The 10,951-nt window shown below is 41.0% G+C and overlaps 1 protein-coding gene across 1 annotated transcript in view; it reads right to left on the reverse strand.

Moving 5' to 3' along the window:
* Window positions 1–10,951, reverse strand: part of LOC104294533 (ovostatin-like) — a 25,693-nt gene that overhangs the window by 13,509 nt on the left and 1,233 nt on the right. Inside the window, exons 4-16 of the mRNA XM_009894145.1 lie at window positions 10,881–10,944; window positions 9,374–9,426; window positions 8,451–8,471; window positions 7,260–7,428; window positions 6,610–6,694; window positions 5,690–5,801; window positions 5,189–5,303; window positions 4,862–4,971; window positions 3,599–3,757; window positions 3,010–3,237; window positions 2,444–2,501; window positions 1,779–1,924; window positions 559–708 (exon numbers count right to left, since the gene is read on the reverse strand). Coding sequence (XP_009892447.1) covers window positions 559–708; window positions 1,779–1,924; window positions 2,444–2,501; window positions 3,010–3,237; window positions 3,599–3,757; window positions 4,862–4,971; window positions 5,189–5,303; window positions 5,690–5,801; window positions 6,610–6,694; window positions 7,260–7,428; window positions 8,451–8,471; window positions 9,374–9,426; window positions 10,881–10,944 — 1,470 coding nt within the window. The remainder of the gene's footprint in view (window positions 1–558; window positions 709–1,778; window positions 1,925–2,443; window positions 2,502–3,009; window positions 3,238–3,598; window positions 3,758–4,861; window positions 4,972–5,188; window positions 5,304–5,689; window positions 5,802–6,609; window positions 6,695–7,259; window positions 7,429–8,450; window positions 8,472–9,373; window positions 9,427–10,880; window positions 10,945–10,951) is intronic.

Consider the following 10,951-nt stretch of genomic DNA (forward strand, 5'->3'; position numbering starts at 1 on the left):
GGGGGGGGAGGGGGGGGAAGAAACACAAAACCTGAGTGTGTGGAAAGATCAATTCTGATTACACCATCATGTGCTGCAAATGTCAAGAGCTGAGATATTGGCCTGTTTGAAATGATACTCTGCTTCCTGAATTGAAAACTGGCTGAACAGCTGGAGTCAGATCAGTGGCACAAAGTCTAGTTTGGAGGTCAGTAACTAGTGGTGTACCCCAGGGGTCAATACTGGGTTCAGTCCTGTTCAACATCTTCATTAATCATCTGGATGATGGGGCAGAGTGTATGCTCCGCAAGTTTGCTGATGACACAAAACTGGGAGGAGCAGCTGGTATGCCAGAGGGTCATGCTGCCAGAGACCAGTCACTGGTTAAACTAAACCCCACATGAAAGAGGACTTCCAGCTGCCAAGAAACAAAAGCTGTGCATTGCCTGTTATGGATGGTTTATGAGCAGCACATGCCAAAAATTGGTAGAAGTCTAACACAGTCTAACAATCTCAAGTGGAGAGTCACTGTAACGGAGGAGGAGGAAGCAGCGGAAGGCATTTGTCTGGGCATCTTACCATTTCTGCAGACAGCTCTGTCTCGGACTTCAGGAGCAGCGCACTCTGATCCACTGCCCTCACAGCACAGAAGGAGTTGGCAGCAGCTTCAATGACTAAACTGACGTTGGAAGCTGAGCGCATCTGCTTTTCAGAGAATTGCAACTGGACCTGAAATGTACCAAACAGCTGTTGGTATGGCTAATCCCGACTGCTCAGGGCTGCTCCAAGAAGGAGAGTAGAAAACTCTTCTGTTAAAGCACAGATAGTCTGCCTGGAGAGGGATGTCTGATCTCCACTGCCTCTGTTGACCAGGCCTCCCCTGTAACAGGGACTTAGGCAATAAGCACGTTTAGACTCCTGTGACAGCTTAAATGAAGCCTACCTCAAGTGATCAAAAATAAAGTATGATTCTGTTGCTGCTATTATCAAATCAAATCTTATTATGACACAGACTACATGTAATAAGCATTGGAGTGAGCGAATCATATTTTTACTAGGTCCATGGCCCATCTTAGCAAATACTTAAACCAGATTCTGTTGGGAATCTATTCAGAGCAAAACCTATTTCACATTTGTGTCAGATAAGAGGGAAAAAATAAGATGAGAGGACCACATCAGATAACTGGAAACATTTTGTTTAATCTCACTAGTTTTGTTTTCTCCTTATGTTTCATGTTTTTCAGCATTTAGGAACTGAAGATTAGAAAAATCTTAAGAGTGAAATCAGATTTCAAAATGACAAATGAAAATGTACCAGTGGAAAAAACACGGAAGGAAAACTTAAAAGCCAGATTGCTATTTTTGCTTTCTTTTCTGTATGTATTTAGTTCAGGTAAACCCAAATTGCATTTTTCAACAAAAAAAGTGTAAAAAGTTAGATTAAATAGTGAAGTGGGACAAAGCTAAAGTGTGTTCACTATGCTAAAGAACAGACAGTCTAAACCAAATAGGACACTAGTATAGTTCAAGAGAGCCAGGAACCACCTGGAAGTAGCGTGGGTTTTCTGAAAAGTTGTTTTTAATGTTAAAAGAAGATTTACCTTTTGACAATAAGGCCAGGAGGTGGAGGTAGAGGAGAGATATAAGGCCAAAGAGAAAAAAAGAGAATGAAGAGAGTAATGCTGAGAGAAGTGGACGGAAACAAGAAATAAAACTGGAAATCTGTTGTGAATTTGTGCACAAAGCATTTGTACTTATCTGACAGCGGGTAAGACTTGCTGTGTCTTAGTGCCTCTCACCTTGTTTTTGAAACACTTCTCAACTGGAAATCGGACACTGTCTGCCACCAGCTCCTTGGCAGGGTGTAAGGTATATACCAGCAACCGAAAGGCTGGAGCCATTTTCTCATTGACCACGAGTGGGATGGTGAAAGTGCCATTTTGGTCTGTTAGAAGAGAGAAAGGGACCAATAAGGAGAGAATCGCAAAGATCTGCTGTAACAGTAGCCATCCTCAACAGGCATGTAGCTGTTCCAGTGAGGGGAGCAATCTGTACATAGACAATAAAGTGAAAAATCCTGGATTTGCCAGGAGGTGACATGCCTGGGTTTAGATCCAGATGCTCTCAGATTTACTGTGGATTTGAACATGTGGGCAGATTCAGATCTGCCCCTGAGGCAGACACTCTGCATTCCCGACATTATTCATTGGGAAGATCTTTACAGGACACTACTTCTTGGCTTATATTAAATGAACTAGTTGCTGGACTAAATCTGACTTTATAGTGATCTTAGTGGTAGTATCATGTGCACGGTTGGAGAGAGGTACAGCCCTCCCAATAGCTGCTGTATGTATCCAAGAAGTCTCGCCTGCCTTGGTCCTCCGTTCAACCATCCCTCTCTTTAGTTTTTTTTTTTTTTTTTTTTTTTTTTAATGCAGAAACATGGATTGGCAACTTAACTTACCAGCTTGGATATTAACTTTAATTTCCCCTGTAAGGACAATCTTGCCTTTTGCCATGCCCTGTGCAGAGAAGAGCAATACATTTATGGGTTGGCAGAGGTTGGAGGGAGAAAGTAGCAATCAAGGTCAATGTACATCAACAGGACGGTACATTGAGATGGCTTCAAATGCTTAAACATCAGCCTTAGGACATGCTGGATGCTGCCACTGCTGGGGCCCTTGTCACTGGTCAGGAAGCAGAAAGAAAAGGGAAGGGAAGGGGGAGGCAGAGAATACCATAAAGAGTTTCTTGGAGGAAAAGTGCAAGAACCCTGGCCTGAGACATTATGAAGGTGGCTCCTTATTGTGAAATAGAGTAACATGGCAAGAAATGGAGGTCATTTTTCCTGAGTGGGTAGTTTTGCCAAACCACCTCAGTGCAGTTTCTGTCCTTGGGTTGTTGGCCATTGTGCTGGCTGGTAACCCAAAAGCTGGAGGAGCACTCACTGCCGTAATTGCTGTGGATGGATTGCCAGGCAGCTGCCTGGTCAAGCCCTTTCAGTGAACCATGCAACAACCCCACACTTACCACATAGTAGAAGTTCATGGTGTCGATGCTCTTGTATCCTTCTGTGTTCAAGACATAGTGCACAGTGATCATCCTCTTCTGCCCACAGCTCAGATCTTTCCACAAAGGCTCAATTCTGACAAAACTGCTAGTCCAGGAGTAGAAGCGCTGGACGGAGAGAGACGCATCGGGGTAGGAAGGCTCTATCCAGCCTTCAGAGTGGCAGTGGTCACTGGTTTTATAAGTTGCCTGGTTGGGAGAGGGAGCGGGGAAGAAAAGGAAACTAAACATATGTTACCAGGGAAATCATTATCACATACTGACATCAGAATGATTAGTTCACACAATGAATACATTTAAAAATTGCATCTAGAACCAAACTGGTAAGGAAAAAGCAGCACAATTGTCTTGCAGCCTTGCAGCAAGCCATTGCATTGCAACAACTCAGGTGTTTTCCTCACTTCTTTTACGTAATTTTTATGAACATGAAGTAAGGCAGAGAAAGCACATTTTTATTACCAGAATTCAGACCTCATCCCATCTTTTTTGGGTTCAGTTTGAGAGCAGCCAACTCTATCTGTATCTCTGTTCAGCCTTGTTTTATACTTACTCTCAGACTGATCTCAGGATCAAACATTTTGGACGTATCAATGCTAAACTCTGCAACGCCATTATCATCAGTGGTGAAGTTGTCTGTGTTCTTGTTGTTGACAAATAGCTGAACAACCTCATTGGAAATAGGAGAGTTGTCTTTGTCTACCAGCTTGATCTGTAGAAGAGAACGCGTGACATGGTCAATGTGTTATCTTTCTGCATGTAGATATTAACGTTTTGCACTCCTTTGCTTTCCACACAGCAGAATTGCTTTTTATCCTCCCTTCAAAGCAATACTCAAGTACTGAAATGTCTCTCTTCACTTTCTGGCAGCTATATCAACTGTCTTACGAGTTTTGGAGCAGGAGCTTCCTCAGTATCTGCTACATCATTAATAATGTCCTTTTGTGGAGCAAGAGCTTCTTATGTCTCATCTCTTTCCTGGTCAGTCCCTTCTGACTACACATTTCCAGTTTAAATATATCCTTCCTTTCCTCCATTTTTTATTTCTTAGTCTTGAAACCTCTAGTGTGCGTGAGAATGTGTGTGTTTGAGGAATTTACTGTGGCATATCACCCCTGGAAGCCTGTTGACCACCAGCCTCCAGTAAGAGGCAGTAAAGTGCACAGCAAGCTGAAGAATGGAGTGGGAGTGTGGACCCAGTGAGAAAGTTATATAGACATCTTCCAGAGAGGAAAAAAAAATCCTTGAAAGACAATCTCTTGTCTCCTTTCAGTGCTACTGGTAAGATGTCCCTTTATTCTTTCCTCATTGAAAAAAGCTGAACTGAAGGAAAGAGAGTTTTATCCCTACCCTTTAAACCACTGACAGAGTTATGTGGGATTTGTCATGAAACATAAAATAATGAAAAAACTTTTAGAGATGGAAACTGTTGTTATTTCCCTGATTTTTTTTTCTTAAATTCCTTTCACTCTTTGTTCCCTCATCCCCCTGTGTTTTTATTCATCTCTAGCTGTCATATGATAGTCAATTCTGAAGGGAGAGGCAGTGATTTATATCAAGCTTAAGATGCAAGTTAGAAAAATACTAGTTAATTGTTTAGGATTGTTTTTATTCAAAGTATTTCTGGCAGAATCAAACTCAGAATAAACTAATACTCTTCAGTATTCAGAATTACCAGCAAGGCACTGTATGCAGAGAAAGAAGCTTGAGGTGAGCGGCCTCTGCCCCAAACAGTCCCCCAAAATGTTCCCATTATTGTTGTCATGTGATTGACTGTCAGTCATCTTCAATACAAGCTTTCTATGCCCTTGCTTACCTGTCCAAAGTAAGGAATTCCTCTTCTGTAGTGGCGATCCATGTTCTCAAACTGTATACTGCTCATCACCCGAGTTATGGAAATAGACTGAGTAGCGGTAAGTTGCAAGCCTGTAAGACATTTCCAGAGTCAAGAGAATGTATACTTTGTCTTGCATATACCTTCATCAGAGTTAGCGTTTGCCTGGGAATGGTCACTGTGCTTATAAAAATGGATCTTCTTCCTCAGGAAGACATCCTTGTACTCAGCGGGCAGAGGCTGACTGTCTCCTACTCTCCTTTTTGACTGCACCACTGTTGCCGTTTCTGACTGTCTAGAAGGGATTACCTGTTCCTTTTTCTGTGACAATGGCTTTCACGTCAAGATTCCTCATGTAACCAATGCGATTTAGCTCAAAGATGTTGGAGCTGAAAACCTGGGAGAGGCAGCCCTCTGTCTCCAGCTGGAAAGGGAAGAAAAATACTATTACCAAGGATAACAGCTTTCAAAGGATGCTGGCAATACAGGAGACCCTTCTTTAGTGAGTGAAGTCTTTTCCCACTACTTTTAACATGATTTATACAGGACTGATGGAGACATCACTGTCTACACTTTCCAGATGGGAAACTGAGTCATGAAGAAGGAATATGCCAGTCCTTTTTCAGGCCTGTAGGAAACCAAGAAGAGAAATGAGGTGCCCTGAGTTCATAGCTAGTGATCTAAACAAAGAGATTAGTAAAGTGAAGTGAAGTGTCAAAGAGAGAAAGAAAATTCTGATAGCAAAGGGATAGAAACAAGAACACAGGAGAGAAGACAAGCACAAAGAGGAATAATAATTATGCATCATACATCTTTGGTAAATGTTTGACAAACTGGGCTTTTCTTGCACCTCCCATATGAATCAAAATCCCTGCACACGCTGAGGTGGACTTTCCCTTCTACAGGCTGGCCATAGGTGTACCTAAGGGAAGAGGAAATAGGTCCATGAGCTGATGCTTGAAAAATTTACTTAAGCTAACATATGCAGGAATAGACCCAGGACAAGCAGTGAGCTGGGAAGACAGAGAATGGAATAGTTTCACAGGCTTTTTCCTAACTCTCCTGCTCTTGCAAAAAGATAATATAACTCAGAACTTGAAATACTAATGAGCTCTATTTCATCCCTAAACGCATGAACCAAAACCACACCTTAAACATAAAAATAAATACTTCTATAAGCATGATGGGCAGACATGGCTACTGACCAAATTATGACTGTTGTCTCCACTCTTCAGCTTAGACTGGAGTTTTACTCACTGAAATCAAAGCAAAACTACTCATATCTGCAAGGGGATCAGGATTTCAACTCTGGTTTCTCGATTACAAGATCTTGGTGTTAGAATAAGCAAGGTTCTTCTGAAAGACTAAGTTTGGAGGGGATATTAAAGACAGCTGGAACCCTAAGACCCCCGCAAGAATTTAGTGGTGCCCTGCTGTATGAGGGTCTCCCTCTGAAGTGGATTGTTGGGAGTGGACACATCCCACTTTAGCAGGGGACATCTCAAAAGATTTATTCAACTCACCAAACACCAGCTGAAAGAGAATACTCATACAATATAATGAGATGAGCACACAAGTAGATGAAAGCTCCAACCACCTAGTCAACGTGACCAACCTCTTCTGAGGCCCTATTTATTTTAGACTCTTCTCTAAGCCTGTCTCTTTCCCCAGTCCTCGGAAAGTTCTTGCTCTTCAGCATATTTCCTAACCACTCTGCACCTGGTACTTACACTCCGCAGACTTTCACTGTGAACTCTGAATCCAGGACTGTAAGGCTTTCTGGTGCAGTGACTGTGACATCAAATTTTGGCAACACTAGGACAAAGAATGAAAAGAAAAAAACCAACATTGGTACATTGTAAACTTGCAGGGCCTCCTGAAATGAAAATGAGGCTATATCATCAATGTTAGTCACAGATGGAATGGGATCTCAGAACTGGGGTGCCAAAATGGTCACGAAGTGGCCTGACCTGCAAAGGCTCACTGAATTATTTCTACAAAGCTTTAAAGAGAAGTCAGGACTTCTGAGGTGAATCCTAGTGAGTCTAGTTGACTTGCAGAGCTTTGGCCAAGGAAGCTGATGGATGTGGCTGGGAGAAGGTTAGTCAGTCACAGTGAAATTTACAAACAACTTGTTGATTTGTTATGCAAATTGTTTTCCTGGCTGAATCTGTGCAAAATGATTAATTTGTCATCTTTGGCTTTTTACTGTTCTTTTTTCTTTTCTTTTCTTTTTCCTCTACAGTTCTTGATGACAACTAATTGAAGTTGCATTTGACAGGAAGCTATTTGAAGTTTTAGCAGTCAAAGGGGTTGATTGATAGGGGCTTGTGTCTAATAATGTTTTCTATTCTGAATAAAAACAACGGGTGGCATTTACCATATTCCTCCACAAGGAATGAGTGATTTGTTTTATCTCCTGACTTCTTTGCTACAATAATTTTGTAGTTCCCCAGGACAGGCTCTTCAGTTAGTGGGAATTCAATCTGGATAATGTTCATCTCCGACGTCACATTTTGCCACTGAAAGATCCTGTTGCCCCGTGAGTCCTGAAGAAAAAATAATACGGAGTCACAGTTTGTTTGCCTTGGAAATCTTTTGCCACTAGCACACAAAACCAGAAACAAAGAAAACAGGGCAAGTTGCTTTAACTCATTGGGAAAGTTGCTTAATGTATGTGCATTGAGATAAATTATGCCTTTGTACTCTGATTATTAATGTTGCTAGATTCTCATCTGTTGATCTCAGATTTAGGCATCCTCTACCAGCCTAGGTATTAGTCTCACTCATCAGGGGAAGCTGCACAATAATGCTCTTTGGTATATGTTGGTCTACTTTTGTGTCAAGAGGGGAGAGAAAGAAAATCTTCTTTGTGCTTCCCTCCCCATCAGCTGAGCTTATCCCATACAAACCTTGGCCTTTAGCAACCCCAGCTTTTTTTCAGCCACAGGAAGAAGGAAGGAGGCATTTCTGCTATATTCACTGAGGTGTCATTTGCCTCTCAGTATATGTTATGATAGTTAGACTAAATACAATTCACACCATTTCCTTGAACTCTTTAAAGCACTGACTGCAGAAAAACACAAGTAGAGCTTAAAATATGTACGTTTCACTGCAAACAAAATAAAGACTTCATGGTATAACAGGAAAACTTGCAAGAATGCTATCTAGACGTGGACTGCAGTTGCTATTTTAACAACCATGACAAAATGCCATGGAAGTGCTAACATAGCTAGTAATTGTATCCATTGTATTTGTTTATAGTGTTCAGCAGCACTTGAATTATGAAAAGATATACCCCAAAATAAATTGAACAAACTGGAGGAGGGGGAGTCAAAGGCAGTCGTAAGAGCAGTACAACTTCTGACTGTTGAAATGAACATAGATATGCTTTCCATGTTAGTAAGGCTCAAACATCATCCTTGGATTTTATGAAGTTTTTGTTAATTTCTGTGAGTGTACTCAGGAGCAAGATGTAGCTGTGTGTAGACACGTGCAAACTGAAGTCAGCACATGTGCCCTAGATTTTATTTTTAAATGTGTAATACAGCAAAAAGAAAAAAAATCTTACCTGAATTGCAATCAAGGGGTACTGAAAGAGGAAAAAATAGTGGTAGAAGAGATTAGGCAGGTGAACAAACACAGATTAATTTTCCCCAGGACTGTAAGAAATGTATAACCAATAATCAGTATAATACCAGTAAACAGAGATCCCCATATCTTCCTTTAATCAGTTTAATAGCAGTTTTACTTCAATAAGAAGGTTACGTAAAGGGAAGAGATTTAAATCAGAACGTCGGGGCAGTTTCTGACCATACCAGATTTAGTACAATCTCAGAGCATCTGCGTAAGTAGAGTGCAGAGGTGCATGTTAGCTGTGATTTGGGCTTCTTTGATCTTATATCCTCACTCTGCTTATTAGCACCAGCTCTTTTGGTAACACTGTGTTGTCTTCTGTGTTACAACCACATGAGAGGAGGTCAGTAAAAACCCTTCCATCTCTTGGTTTATGTACTATGACCATGAAGACAGCCTGCTGGCAATGAAAAGGGCACCTCTGAGGAGATAAACAGTTTTGGTAACAACTTTCCTTTTCATTTCCCCATTTCTAAAATGGGCAAAGTACCAGGTGGATGACTTACCAATTTTTGCCAGAGCAATTGCTGAACAGTAACAGCAGTAGACTGAACCGTGGGCTTTCTGGTCAGAGACAAAATAATGTCTGCAGCAACAAAGTGGAGGGTTTTTTGAGCCTCTTTCCCATCAATAGCAAGAGGTGTTGTGTCAGGAATCCAACCTGCTACACATTTGTACTCTTCCCTGTGACTCTAACGTAAGGGTGTATTATAGCATGTGCTTAGGAAATCATGTTAATTCTCTGACACTTAGTCTCTGCAATATCTCATTTTATCTACAGCAACAGTCTATTTAAAATTTGAAAAAAGGTTGTTTCCCAGCAATTTTAAATACAGAGGAATATTACTTGTCACTCACCATCTCCTGAACAGGTTTAAAATTGAAATCCAGGGCAACAACACGAAACATCACTGGAAAGACAAGAAACAGAGTAGTTTAGTTGGCTAAGCATGATGTTTTGCATCCATTAGTACTCCCAGTTTCACTGGATCTTCTAACAGTCCCACCTGCACAGGATGAAGTAATAAAATGCATCAGAAGATAAAAGAATCCTACACAGACTTTGCTGAGGGGACTTTTCCCCAGCTTTGAGTTCTCACACTCTTTAGTGAAAGTTTGCTTAGCGGCAGAAAAAGGGGACAACCGAATGAATAAGAACTGCTGTGCAGGTCAGTCAGTCTCAAGTGACAGCCATAACTCTTTCAGCGGCCGTCAGCATGATGTATGCAAATTTGTTCCTTTTCGTTTCCCCATTTCTAAAGCAGGGTTTGTTGCTTTGAACATAAGAAAGTTCCAAATATTACTGGAACAAGGTGAATTGTCAGTTTTTTCTGAATGCAGTGTAATTCCTCTTAATTCAGTCTGTTCTCATCGTGTACAGTTAGTTTCTTCTTCTTTTTTTTTTTTTTTTTTCCACAAGAGAAAAACTGAAAGGAGAATGGTGAATTACTGCACAGGGAAAAACATAAAATCATGTTTCAAAAATGTCCTTAGAAAGCATTACCTTTTCATAATTTAATTTAGTCTACTGCTTCCCCCACTTCAAAACCAAGCCATTTGACAAATAATCAAGCCATGTTTGGTGGACACCTTGGTGGCACCAAATTCTGGTTGGTGAGCTTTCCTTCATGCTATCTATCTAGATAGAACTCATCTCTAATTAAAATATAGCTAGTCCAGTCTAATGGCTCTATTATTTGGCTGACCTCTTGAAAGAAGTATTCTCATAGTGTTTCCTACAGTGTTTGAGCTGTGTGATAGAAGCCTTAAAGCCTAGAAGTGAATTAAGGAATGGATCTAGATATATGGTTCTTTGCATACCTGGAGCTCTGTTTGATGGCCAGATGAGAAGTATGGATAGGGGAACAGCATAAGTGCAGGGAAAACAACAAGATGAAAATATGAAGTTCAAAACCATCAGAACGCAGGTGGTAAATAGCATGGGTTTGTCTTTAAAAGATTAGAATTAATTTTAAAATAATGGATTTCACTCTTGGTCTTTAGACTGTCTTTGATGCTGACCAGCATCACAGACAGAAGACTGTGGGAGCATTGGTTTATGCCAGGCACTTAAGTAGTGATCTAATCACCTCTTTCCACTATCTTGACCTGTCACCAGTAATAAAACAGCAGCAGTAAAAGGTCCCCTCTTCTGTCAGCTGGGAGGAAGGGACAATAGAGACCGTGGGATGACAGTCTGCTGCCATCCTGAAGATGACTCTCTGCAAATACTAGCAATGGTTTTAACAGAAACTCTGAAGAAACTGGCTAGGCTGTAGCTTAGTCTGAAAAACACCCCACAGACAAATTCTATGTGAAGAAATTGCTTCCTAAGGGACATGTTATAAATGAAATAGATATTCACCACTCTGTCCTGGTTTGTAGATGGGTTTGTCTGTCTGCACAAAGACAATGCTTTCTGTGTTCCAGATCATC

The sequence above is a fragment of the Charadrius vociferus genome, unplaced genomic scaffold (genome assembly GCF_000708025.1).
Source record: "Charadrius vociferus isolate BGI_N301 unplaced genomic scaffold, ASM70802v2 scaffold561, whole genome shotgun sequence".
Taxonomy (NCBI): domain Eukaryota; kingdom Metazoa; phylum Chordata; class Aves; order Charadriiformes; family Charadriidae; genus Charadrius; species Charadrius vociferus.